Raw genomic sequence first — 13,284 nt, forward strand, 5'->3', positions numbered from 1 at the left:
CACAGATACGAGACTTTATAAGCTTGTGACCGAGAATTTTTAGCGGGCTTTTTGACTCTGAAAACAGCTGTTACGACATAGGCTTTTCAATAAACCTAATCTAGCCCCAAAGCCTGTCTCTCAAAGTATTCATTTGTTCTTGCTCGACGGAAGGGCCGTTCATCTGGGTGGATGGCGATACACAGACACCTGGAAATCCACCACAGGAGCATTAGGAAAATATGTGAATTCAAATGCTGGGTTGTCCTGAATGAAATACTCAAGTAGCATGATGAGTTCAGTTACATGGACAAGGACATATATAGTCATTTCTGCACTGTATAAGTTTCTGATATTTCTTCTTTACATGTGCAACAATTAAAAAATCCAATTCCAATGAAGTTGGGACTAAAAACAGAATACCATGATTTGCAAATCCTTTTCAACCAATTTTCAATTGACTGCACTACAAAGATAACGTTCAAACTGATAAGCTTTAGATTTTTTGCGAATAGTCACTCATTTTGAATTTGATGCCTGCAACACGTTCCAAAAAAGATGAGACGGGCATGTTTACGACTGTGTTATATCACCTTTCCTTTTAACAACACTCAATAAGCGTTTGAGAACTGAGGAAAAGTTGAAGCTTTGTGAGTGGAATTCTTTCCCAATCTTACTTGTTGTACAACTTCAGTTGCTCAACAGTCCGGGGTCTCCGTTGTCATATTTTGAGCTTCATAATGTGCCATACATTTTCAATCGGTGACAGGTCTGGACTACTGGTAGGCCCTTCTTGAATTCTACTTTTACTGTGAAGCCACGCTGTTGTAACACATTCATGTGGTTTGGCATTGTCTTGCTGAAATAAGTAGGTACGTCCCTGAAAAAGACATTGCTTTGATGGCAGCATATGTTGCTCCAAAACCTGCATGTACCTTTCAGCATTAACGATGCCTTCACAGATGGGCAAGTTACCCATGCCATGGGCACTGACACACCCCCATACCATCACAGATGCTGGCTTTTGAACTTTGTGCTGATAACAATCCAGATGGTCCTTTTCCTCTTTGGCCTGGAGGGCACAACGTCCATGAGTTCCAAAAACAATTTTGAGGGTGCACCCGTCAGACCACAGCACACTTTTTCCACTTTTACGTCAGTCCAGATGAGCTCAAGCCAGCGGCATTTCTGGCTGTTGTTGATAGGCTTTCGCTTTGCATAGTAGAATATTAACTTCCATTTGTAAATGTAGAGACAAATTGTATTAACTGACAATGTTTTTCTGAAGTGTTCCTGAGCCCACGTGGCGATATCCTATCCTATTGAGGCTGGTTTTTAAGGCAGTGTCGCCTGAAGGATTGAAAGTCACGGGCATTAAATGTTAGTTTATGGCCTTGCCACTTCCATGCCGAAATATCTCCAGACTGTCTGAATCTTTTGATGATATTATGGACCAAAGATGATGAAATCCCTAAATACATTGCAATTTTACATTGATAGACTTTGTTCTTAAACTGTTGGACTATTTACTCACTCAGTTGTTTACTAAGTAGTGAACCTCACTCCATACTTGCTTGTGAACAACTGAGCCTTTTGGGGATGCTCCTTTTATACCCAATCATGACACTCATCTGTTTCCAATTAACCTGTAGAATGTTCCAAACAGGTTTTTTTTTTTTTAGCATTCCTCAACTTTTGTTGCACTTCTCCAAGCTTTTTTGGAACGTTATGCAAGCATCAAATTCAAAATGAGTGAATATTCCCCAAAAAACAATAACGTTCATCAGTTTGAAAAAATACCTTGTCTTTGTAGTGTATTCGATTGAATATAGGTTGAAAATAATTTGAAAATCATTGTATTCTGTTTTATTTACGTTTTTACACTTCATTGGAAATAGGGTTTATACAGTACATGCAGTGTCTTTTGAAAAAAAAAGTAGAAAAAGAAATGTGGAAAAATGCTAAATGTTTGCACAGTAGTTTATCGAGGAAAGTTTTTAATAAAGTATCCAGTAAAGTCTTTCCACAGTGTGCTGTCAAAATATACTGAGCCCTCAGTTACTCAATTACTTATCCTATGTGAGTGGTTGCTTTCCATGCGTTACATGCTGTTTTTCCAAACAACAACGACAATAATACTAATACAGCAGTTGACTGACCAGTAGCCAGAGATGTGCACTTTCTTACACTATATTAATTAACACTTGCAGTATACAGTGTGTAACTGAGACAGATTTCACTGCTTATGTAATTTTTTTTTTTGCACATGCCATAAAAATACAGAATAGATTTGAGATCATTAAGTATTTAAAAAGGTTATTAAATTGAAATGTAAATTAGGGCTGTTAACTCATGAAACACAAAATAATTATCACATTAATCATGTATTAATTAAGATTAATCACAATTTATTTTGACCTCTGAAATTTGACAAATCTAAAATGCGGTGTATGTTGCTATGAGGTCAGTGATCAGGTCAATGCTTACGGCAGTGCAAAGATAAGGAGGGAGACTCCGAATGGTGGGCTCGGCGGCAAATTTTGCTTCAAAAGTCAACAAGTTTAAAATACCATCTCAAAGCAAAATGTGGTACGTGAGGTATAGTTGGTGCCTGTGATTATTTGTGATTAATAAAAATTCAAAAGTATGATTAATCTGATTTTAAAAATTAATCGATTTACAGCCCTAATGTAAATAAACAATAAATACAAGACTTAATAGGGGTTCTGTTAAAACGTCATACTAAATGGTTTTAATTGGTGATGCACAGAAATGAAAATTCTTGACCAAAACTGAAAAGCCCACGGCCGCAAGCCGAAACAACAAAATAAATTAATCAAACTTTATTTGTAAGTACTTTTCCATCCATCCCTCCATTTTCTGTACCGCTCATTCTCACTAGGGTCACGGGCATTCTGCAGCCTATCGCAGCTATCTTCTGGCGAGAGGCGGGGTACACGCTGAACTGGTCGCCAGCCAATCGCAGGGCACATAGAAACAAACAACCATTCGCACTCATATTCACACCTACGGGTCATTTAGAGTCTTCAATCAACCTACCACGCATGTGTTTGGGATGTGGGAGGAAACTGGAGTACCCGGCGAAAACCCACACAGACACGGGGAGAACATGCAAACTCAACACAGGTGGGACCCGGATTTGAACCCCGGTACTCAGAACTGTGAGGCAGATGTGCTAACCAGTCGTCCACCATGCCGCTGTAAGTACTTTTCATTAAAAAAAATGCAACACAAAGTGCACATTAATTAAAATATAAAAATAAATAATTCCCACTAATTATTAATTATTAAAGTATGCCAATTATTAGTAAAACTGCATTTATGGCTATGACTGCAGAGCTGCCAACCTATAGAAATTCACGTTCAGAACCATTTGTCTGAATTTGCATATTTTTAAAATTATGTCAAGAACATTACCGTGGGACAGTTATTGCAGTATATGTAATAGGATGAACAAATTCTACATATGGTTCAATTTCACAACATAATCATTAATCTATAATCGTTATTGTTAATAAATTATGGCATCAATATTTGTTAAGGCGGCACGGTGACCAACTGGTTAGAGCGTCTACCTCACAGTTCTGAGGACCGGGATTCCATCCCCGGCCCCGCCTGTGTGGAGTTTGCATGTTCTCCCTGTGCCTCTGAGTTTCCTCTGGACACTCTGGTTTCCTCCCACATCCCAAAAACATCCATGGTAGGTTAATTGAAAACTCTAAATTGCCCGTAGGTGTGAATGTGAGTGCGAATGGTTGTTTGTTTGTATGTGCCCTGCGATTGGCTGGCAACCAGTTCAGCGTGTACCCCGCCTCCTGCCCGATGACAGCTGGGACAGGCTCCAGCACACCCGCGACCCTAATGAGGAGAAGCGGCTCAGAAAATGGATGGATGGATGGATATTTGTTAAAGTATTTATTGCATTAACCTGGCGGACGCAATTTGCAGCCAAATGTCTTCTCTTGCATGCTATTTTTGTATTTCCTGTATCTACTATTCCGAATATTAGTGACTTATGCTGCACTGACAACGGACGACAGGCGAAGCATCGTATTCAGCCCTGTCAGCTCTTGCTCGTAAGTAGCTGGGGGCGGCTGCCTCAAAATAGCGTGCTCCAAGCATTCCACCCCCGAACAGCGGAAAGCAGCGAGGTTGGGCGACAATATGGACGCTCTGTTTGGCCTAGTAGCCGCTAACATGATGTCAGTTCCCATAATTCATCACGACATGCAAATTTGAATTATTACAGTCATAAAAACGTTCATCTTTGTTAGTAATGTGTGTTTCTGTTACTAGTAGTTGGTTGAATGTATGTTATTTAACATTTATGCTTTCACATTTATGGTTGATTTATGGCACGATCTCATTATCCTACCGTGAGTGTAAGAGTGTATGTAATAAAGTGAGCTCCCAGTCAATTCAACTGGATATTCAGCAAAGCTCTACAGGTCATTGCTTGTGAATAGTAAATGATTATTTACTCTGATGTATATGCATGAGACGTGTTATTTATTTCAGTCTTTTCAGTCCAAAACTGAGGTGCATCACTAGTTTTAATTGTGATATTAAAAAACCTTGATGTGAAGATATTTAATCTTGAAGGTGCATGGTCAGACAGACATCAGTAGGAATCATGGCCTTTTTTACTGGACTAATGTAGGTACACAGTGGAATCTTGGTTCACAAACTAAATTTGTCATGAGACTTCGTCAGACTTTAAATTTGTTGTGAGACTTAAAGAAACGAAATGTTCGCGACCCAAAACAATTTGTCCCATTAAAATGAATTAAATGAATTCAGAACCCCGCGACCCTTGTGAGGAGAAGCGGCTCAGAAAATGGATGGATGGATGAATTCAGAACCGGCGGCACGGTGAGAAACTGGTTAGCGCATCTGCCACACAGTTCTGAGGACCGGGGTTCAATCCTCGGCCCCGCCTGTGTGGAGTTTGCATGTTCTCCCCGTGCCTGCGTGGGTTTTCTCCGGGCACTGCGGTTTCCTCCCACATCCCAAAAAACATGCATGGTAGGTTAATTGACAACTCTAAATTTCCCGTAGTTGTGAATGTGAGTGCGACTGGTTGTTTGTTTATATGTGCTCTGAGATTGGCTGGCGACCAGTTCAGGGTGTACCCCGCCTCCTGCCCGATGATAGCGGGGATAGGCTCCAGCACGCCCGCGACCCTAGTGAGGAGAAGCGGCTCAGAAAATGGATGGATGGATGAATTCAGAACCAAGTTGCCTAACCCTCGCTCGGGGGCCTCTGCTTCTTGCGGGCATCAGTGCCGGCCACGTGTGAGCACATCACTTCGAGACAAAAAGCTGCCAGACCACTGCCATCAACCCGCCAGCACCAAAGCTCCAGCAGGGCTGTTTCCCCAGCCGTGGCACGCCCCCAGCCCTGCCAGGAAGATCTCAGCGGCATCCTAATAGCACAACCACTTGCACTTTGCAGTTGCTTGGGAGCTGTACTGAGGGCTAATTTATAGCAAAAAAAAAAAAAAAGATATGCATCTGTATGTGAAATACATGCTTCGTGTACAGAAGCATAGTTTGTGAACCAAAGTAATTTTAGTTTGAAAATCTTGTTCGTAAAATGATCAGTTTGTGAAACAAGGTCATTCATGAACCGAGATTAGACTGTACTAGAAAACTCAATCAGCAAATGCTGGTGAAAAAAACAAACTAAATAAATATCGGTTGATAGTTGTATCTAGTAAAAGGCTAACAAACAAATCGCTAGGTTTTTTGCAATAACAGAGAAATATAGTACTGTAATTCCTCAACGTATGAAGAACAGTTGAAAAGGTCAGCACTCACCTGAAAATGAAAGCTCATAATCTCAATTTTGTGCTCTCCGGCTTCCCCTATATACCATCCATGCATTCTTTTATACATTGTACACATACATTCTATACAGGATTATGCTATCCAGGATAAGCAATGACAGAGACTAGAGTCTATCCATCTGATTTAGGACTTCATTTGGGGCATGAAGTGGTGACTGATCCAACAGCAGACAGATGTACGGACGGATAGATGGGACAAGACAAGACAGAGACCTATTTGAGGGAAACAAATGGGTTTTTTTTTTCACATCTAATTTTAACAGACGTGTGATCTGCCAAAATATTGGCCAAAAAGGTTGGTAGTTAAATTTTAATCTCAAGCAAGTTGGTGATTTGAGACACCCATCCATCCATCCATTTTCCAAACCGCTTATCCTCACTAGGGGCGCGGGCGTCCTTGAGACTCAAAATGTAAATGTTATGCTGAGGATCACAAGTAGACCAACTAACCCTGTAGTCACTGTTGGCTGCTGAAGCAACCCAGAGGTTATTTGGAACTCCCATTCTTTTGTAGTCGGCCATGAGGTCTATGAAGTTCCATGACTCTTGTCTCTCCTCCTTGTTAATATTGGGATTGAAGGACAGACAGTACAGCTCACTGTACTTTTCTGGAAATAGAAGATATTAAATAAATGTGAAATTCTAATTTGTTTTCTTTTAGATGGTGTAAAAACAAAGACACACACTTTGCCCATCAGAACACACAAACCTGGTCGTGATAACCGCAACAATGAGGTGTGGACATCAAAACAGTCTTTCTCCTGTTGGATGAGAAGCTGGAAGATCCTGAAATCTTTGCAACGCAAGATCAGCTGACAACCAGCGGGTGTGGTGGGCAACCTCTCCACACTGCTTACCATGCTGTGTAAGACCTGAAACAAACATGCTATGACATTCATTTCATCGGAAATGTATTTAAAAACAATCTAGTTGCTACAAGACAAATAAATTACCATCGATAGAATGAATAGACGAAAACTACCCTGAAGGTTTTTGAAATGCTTTGAGGAAAAACAAGCTTTCTCCTTCACAGTAGACCTTGATGGTGAATAGTATGGGATGAAGGAGCAGTGGATTTTGTTTGGTGTAAAGATTCACCGATATGGGATTTTTGGGGCCAATGCTGATAGTGATATAGCTTTAAAAAAAAAAAAAAAAAAAAAAGCTAATATCCAATATATTGGCAGATAACCAATGTATCTGCCTTTATTTTTAATATATTTCATGTTCAATTATCAAATATTGATTGACAATGTTTCAAATTGTAAGTGAATGCATCATTCATGCACTGTTCTTCTTCAACGTAACTCAAGTCGAACCACAGCAGCCAAGGCACAGTGAAGTACACGTGGATAAAATTGTTGGCACCTCCGTTAATGGGGGGGGGGGAGAGAAACTGGTCACAGAAATATCTTGAATCTGACAAAAGTAATAATAAATAAACATTTAATGAAAATTAACCAATGAAAATCAGACATTGCCTTTAAATAATGGTTCAAAATAATTATTTTAAAAACAAACTCATCAAAAAGGCCTTGACAAAAATGATGGTACCCCAAGAAAAGATTGAAAATGAACTCATTTAGTGCCGAACTTGTGTAGCGTGTATTGGCGTTTGGAAAAACGTAATTTATTTAAGGAATAAATTCTTCGAAGGTGAACGTTCAATTTACATTTTAACGTCACAATCAAACTTTTTGTCACGTAAAGGGCACCATGTTTGTGTAAAATTTAGGACAAAGTGACGAAAAAACTCTTATCAGTCTCATAATCTGAAGGTTGCTACACTTAGGAAATACAAATTCTCGATTACAGAGGTCTTGTCGTATCCATGTATAATCACGCTAGAAACCAGCTGACTAAAGAAATTAACATTGCAAAGAGAAACTATGCAGTAAAGTTAGATTTTTTTTTACCGCTAACGACTCTAAATCAGTCTGTCATGCATTACAATCGCTAACCAATTACAAGCAACCAACCCCCCAAGCTGAGAATAATAAAAGACTAGCAGACGACTTGAACACCTTCTGCAGATTTGAAAACGACACTTTCACACCGCACACCCAACCAGCCGCACCACCGACCACCATCACACCTCTGCGGATGACACAGTCAACATGGGACTGCACTTCATCCTAGAACACCTCGACGGTGTGGGGACCTACGCGAGGATCCTGTTCGTGGACTTCAGTTCTGCGTTCAACACCATCATCTCCGAACTCCTCTCCTCCAAGCTTCTCCAGGTCAGCGTCTCGCCTGCCTTCTCCCAGTGGATTTACAGCTTCCTGACGGGCAGGACACAGCAGGTGAGGCTGGGGGACACCACCTCATCTACATGCACCACCAGCACCGGGGCGCCCCAAGGTTGTGTCCTCTCTCCGCTGCTCTTCTCTCTCTACACGAACGACTGCACCTCAACGCACCCGGCTGTCAAACTCCTGAGGTTTGCAGACGACACCACAGTCATCAGCCTCATCAAAGACGGTGACAAGTCTGCATATCGACAGGAAGTGGCGCGGCTGGAGCTGTGGTGCGGCCGACACAACCTGGAGCTGAACACGCTCAAGACTGTAGATATGATCGTGGACTTCAGGACGCATCCTTCGCCATAGCTGCCCCTCACGCTGTCCAACTGCCCTGTGTCAACTGTCGAGACCTTCAAGTTCCTGGAAATTACAGTCTCTCAGGACCTGAAGTGGGAGATAAACATCAACTCTATCCTCAAAAAGGCCCAACAGAGGATGTACTTCCTGCAGCTTCTGAGGAAGCACGGCTTGCCACAGGAGCTGTTGAGGCAGTTCTACACAACAGCCATCGAATCAGTCCTGTGTTCTTCCATCACAGTCAGACCCGGACTCAGATTCTTCGATCTAGCCTTTTTGTGAGACTGAATTGCAACCTGCTTATGAAGGATTTTCTTAATCCTACATCTTGGTTTGAAACTCTAGATGTTTTTTTCATTTGATTGATTAATTTATTATCAAAAGGGGGGATTGGTTATGAAAAAATATAGTCTATTCTTTTATTATATTATCCCATAGTTTCTGTGTGATTTGTATTAATTCAATAGTTCTTTGTGCTTGTGTGACTTTTTGCAATGTACCTTGTAGCTTAATTGTTTTTTCTCTTCTTTCATCCTGTCTCAGTGGCTCTACCAGCCTCCCTTTTCTCTCAAGGACAAGATAACTGAATAGACATTTCTTCCTTGACTCCCTCCCTTTTCAGTTTAACTGTGCGTTGCTCTTCCGTGTTCTTCAGAAACGGGGAGAAGCACGAAGCAACTGCAGGTTCCTCTCTTGACTGTCTCTCTCTTTGCAAAGATTTCATTAAAATGACAAAAGACAAGATTGTTTCTTGATTTAATTGCAAAACACATTTCATTGCAGTGATTGCCTCAAAAGGTTGTGCAACAAAATATTAAGTTAAGGGTAGCAACATTTTTGTCCAGGCCTGTTTCATGAGTTTGTTTTTGAAAATAATTCTGTTAAACCACAATTCAAAAGCAATGTCCGTTTTTCTTGGCTAATTTTAATTACCTTTTGTTTTTTTTATTACTTTTGTAAGATTCAGTTATTTCTTTTACCATTGTGGGGGTTTCTTTCATTATCAGAGGGCTACCAACAATTCTATCCACGTGTGTAAATGTTTCAGCTTGATGATGAAGCTGACCTCAAAAGACAATCCTGAAGTCATTTCTGCCTTGTAGTTGAAACAGTTAAGTTATATATATATATATATATATATATATACATATATATATATATATATATATCTTTGTTTAATTCATAAAGACGCAATTACACAACTTTGAAACACATACAGTACTGTTGTGTATTTCACAAAGTTACAACTTAGGCTTGATACACATAGAAAGATTTTTAAAATCCTAAAAGATTGTTTATCTGTTAAAGACCCCACACATGAAGATAAAAAAAAAAACAATAACAAAAATCAAAAGCAAACTCCTAGCCTGGCCGTAAGGACACACAGGTCAAGGAGGCAATGTAGGCCCCCCTTCCCGTTGGCTCACTACCAGTGGGAAGGGTCAAAGGCGGCATTGCCATGTGAGCTTGGCGACGACCTTGGCAGTCCGATCCTCAGCTACAGAAGCTGGCTCTTGGGGCCTGGATTGGCATCTTTTTGGCAGTGAAGGAGCCTGAGCTGGTGTGTGAGGTTGTGAGGCTCCACTAGATGTAGTCGGGGCCGTCTCGACACATGGCTTGGGCTCTGGAAACAGTCCTCTTGAGAGGGGTCTGAGTCTCTTGAGAGGCGCCGAGCAAGTGTGGGCATACTTATTGGCTCTTGGCTCGATGCCTATATGTTGGTGTGCACGCGGTGGAGAGGGTAGCCTCCCGCCACTTTCTGGTGGGGGGAAAGGATCCTGACTGTTGTTTGTGCCTTTGCACCAAACAGCAGTTCAGAGTACCCACCCATTTTGGAGTCCTTGGAGGGGGTGCTGGAAAGCGATTCCACTCAAGACTCCCTCGTTCTGCTGGGGGATGTCAACGCTCCCGTGCGCAACGACAGTGAGAACTGGAAGGGCGTGATTGGGAAGAACGGTCCCCCGAACAGAACCCGAGTGGTGCTTGTGCTCGTCACAGATTATCCAGAACGAACACAATGTTCTAGCATAAGGGTGTCCATAGGCGCATTTGAAACCAGGACAACCTAAGCCCCAATTCAGTGATCGACTGTGGTTGTGTTATCAGAGTTGCTGCCGCATAACTTGGACATAGAGGGGCGCAGCTGTCAACCTCTCACCACCTGGTGGTGTTTTGCATAAGAGGGCGGGGAAAGATGCCGGTCAGACCTTGCAAACCCAAACATGCTTTGATAGACGGCTGGGAATGTCTTGCAGAGTCCCCTATTAGAAGGAGTTTCAACTCCTACCTCCAGCAGAACTTTGATCATGTCCTTGGGGTCTCCCTTAGAGATAGGGTGAGAAGCTAGGTCATCCGGGTTGGGCTCAGAGTAGAGGCGCTGCTCCTCCGCATTGACAGGAGCCAGCTGATGAGGCTGGGTCATCTGGTTAGGATGCCTCCTCGACAGCCCCCTGCTGAGGTGTTCTATGCACATCCCACCGGGAATAGGCCCAAAAGTGTTCCCAGGCCAGCTGGGGTGGGGGGGAAGGGATCCCCTGGAAAAGCTGGAGGAAGAGGGCGTTGGAGAGAAGTCAGGGCTTCCTGCTTAGGCTGCCATGACCCAATCCCTGATAAGTGGAAGAACATGGATCCATGGATGTATTCATCATTCAGCTTGTCTTCTTCTCTTCTATTATTGAGGGAAAAGGCCTTAGCAGTGGACAGAAAGGAAGTGTGAGGACTGTGTGCATCATCACTGCCGTTCACAACAGTATTTGTTTTAGAATATTTGCTCTAAACCAGTGATTCTGTTGTGTCTTAATATGGAGTGGTTTGTTGAACAAGAGATTGACTTACATAAAAGTGATTTTGCAATATAACTAATGTCAATCGATGAGCTCCATAAAGAACCTAAAATGACTATTAAGTCATAAGACGCATGATAATTGTTGAGTAATTTGTCTTGTGATTTAAAACCATCAAGAGAATTTCGACATCTTCTTATGGGGAAGCTCTTGGGCTTTTCTCATAAAATGCTAACAGTTACAGAGAGAAGTAGTTGATTTTGCAGTTGTTTTAAAGACAAGCTGGTTGTCTGTGTTTCAGACACAATTATATACTACTAGGTTAAAGCCGAAAACACCATAGGAGAGTAATTACTTTTTGCTGCCTAATTCACAAGACTTGCACCTATTTGGACAGAGTGGCCCGCCAGTTGCCCATGACAGAATGAGACGGAAAGAATTGGGAATACTTTACACACCATCTACCTCACCTTGGATATAACATGGATTAAATGAAACTCTTATAGTTAATAGATAGCTCAGCTTCTCATCTTACCCATGTCTCCTTGCGTGTCTCAGGGTTGTTCTCTATAAACATTGAATGTGTTGCTGAAAGGTAGAGTGTCCCCACACTGGCTTTTCTCTGGCCCTTCGACCTGCCCAGGAGATGCACATTTTCCACCTTACGGAACAGCATGCACACACAAATAGACAAAATATCAGTGATACAAATCCTCACACCTTTGAATCTTCAGGCAAAAAAAAAAAACTAAACAAAAAAACAAACAAACAAACAAAAGAAAATCGACACACTGTCTTGTGTTTTACTAACATAAGCATGGTCATTGTTATTTCTTAATTCTTCAAAACACAGTTGCCCTATTAAGATGTGGATGATCGGGTGAAGTGCAATGCAGCGTCACGGTTGGGCAGATGAGCGTAAGGACTTGGGCACAATAGGGATTTTAACCAAAAAATTAAATGATACGAACATGCATTGTTGTAGGAATACGCGATCATCGTACATTATCATTGTAAATTATGTATATAGCATATTCAGAAGAAATCAATTCGATTATCAGACAAACCTTTGGGAATTAAATGATCTGTGCGAATAGGGTGGGCGGCTGCTTATACTATTAAGCGATTACGAGTGCTCCGGGTCACATAGAAGATGATTTCCAGCCTAAAACCACTTAAAATGTGCCGTTTGCGTTCTGTCCACAGTAACGCCATACGAGCGTCTGATGTTGCTGCTCGGATGCTTGCACCTGGGCAACGTTACAGTTAACTTGGGAAGCATAAGAACAGTGTAACTGGGCTCTGTTTGGTGACATGATGAAAATAAACGCAGCGCAAGAAAATAACGAAAAGGGAAATTTCAGTTCCAGTACCATGTTAACATGTCAACGATACCTTGGGCGTCCGGATGTACTCCATCACTGACAACCAAAATGGTGGAGATAAATAATGGACAGACGTGTGTTCCTTTCCTGTGGTATTATAGTCTCCGTTTCACGTCAAGTGCTCTGCGTTCCCCGTGGCTGTTGTTCGCATAATATCCTGAAATACTTATCATCGTTTTCGTTTCTATGATTTGTTCGTTGCGCTGAAAGAGAGCAGACCTGCCATGGCAGTCATTTTACTGCGGTCAAGCCACCCGCCCTAATTTTTGTTCATACTAGGCATTACGGTAATAGGTCGCCAACTCGCGGAGAGAGCCACCTTCAAAATAAAAGCTTCCCAATAATACGGACGTCAATGCTCTTCGTTTAAGGAATGCAACCTGCATTAAAACATTTAGTTTATTTGATATCTTTGGAGAAAATAAATGGTAAATGGACTGCACTTATATAAGGCTTTATCTACACCATCACAGTGCCCAAAGCGCTTTACAAAGCCACACATTCACACACACATTCATAAACCAGTGGGCGACTGCTGCCATGCGAGGCGCTGCCAGGCCCACTGGGAGCAAATTAGGGTTCAGTGTCTTGCCCTAGGACACTTCGACATGCGGACAGTCGTAGCAGGGATTCGAACCTGCTCTACCTACTGAGCCAAAGCCACC

At 41.8% G+C, this 13,284-nt stretch overlaps 1 protein-coding gene across 6 annotated transcripts in view; it reads right to left on the minus strand.

The window, feature by feature from the left end:
• mtmr7b (myotubularin related protein 7b) overlaps positions 1-12,899 on the minus strand; it is a 35,362-nt gene extending 22,463 nt beyond the window's left edge. For 4 of the 6 annotated variants that reach the window (XR_009788341.1, XM_061772103.1, XM_061772102.1 and 1 more), the window contains exons 1-5: positions 12,630-12,899; positions 11,770-11,895; positions 8,014-8,133; positions 6,558-6,720; positions 6,299-6,456 (exon numbers count right to left, since the gene is read on the minus strand). Coding sequence is in view for 5 of the 6 variants with exons in the window: in XM_061772103.1 (XP_061628087.1) it covers positions 6,299-6,456; positions 6,558-6,720; positions 8,014-8,133; positions 11,770-11,895; positions 12,630-12,653 (591 nt within the window). In the remaining variant the exon portion in view is untranslated. Of the gene's footprint in view, positions 1-6,298; positions 6,457-6,557; positions 6,721-8,013; positions 8,134-11,769; positions 11,896-12,607 lie in introns of all 6 variants that reach the window. The other 2 variants (XM_061772100.1, XM_061772101.1) reach the window with 2 other exon arrangements.
• Positions 12,900-13,284: the final 385 nt, after the last annotated feature.

The sequence above is a fragment of the Phyllopteryx taeniolatus genome, chromosome 4, assembly GCF_024500385.1.
Source record: "Phyllopteryx taeniolatus isolate TA_2022b chromosome 4, UOR_Ptae_1.2, whole genome shotgun sequence".
Lineage (NCBI taxonomy): Eukaryota > Metazoa > Chordata > Actinopteri > Syngnathiformes > Syngnathidae > Phyllopteryx > Phyllopteryx taeniolatus.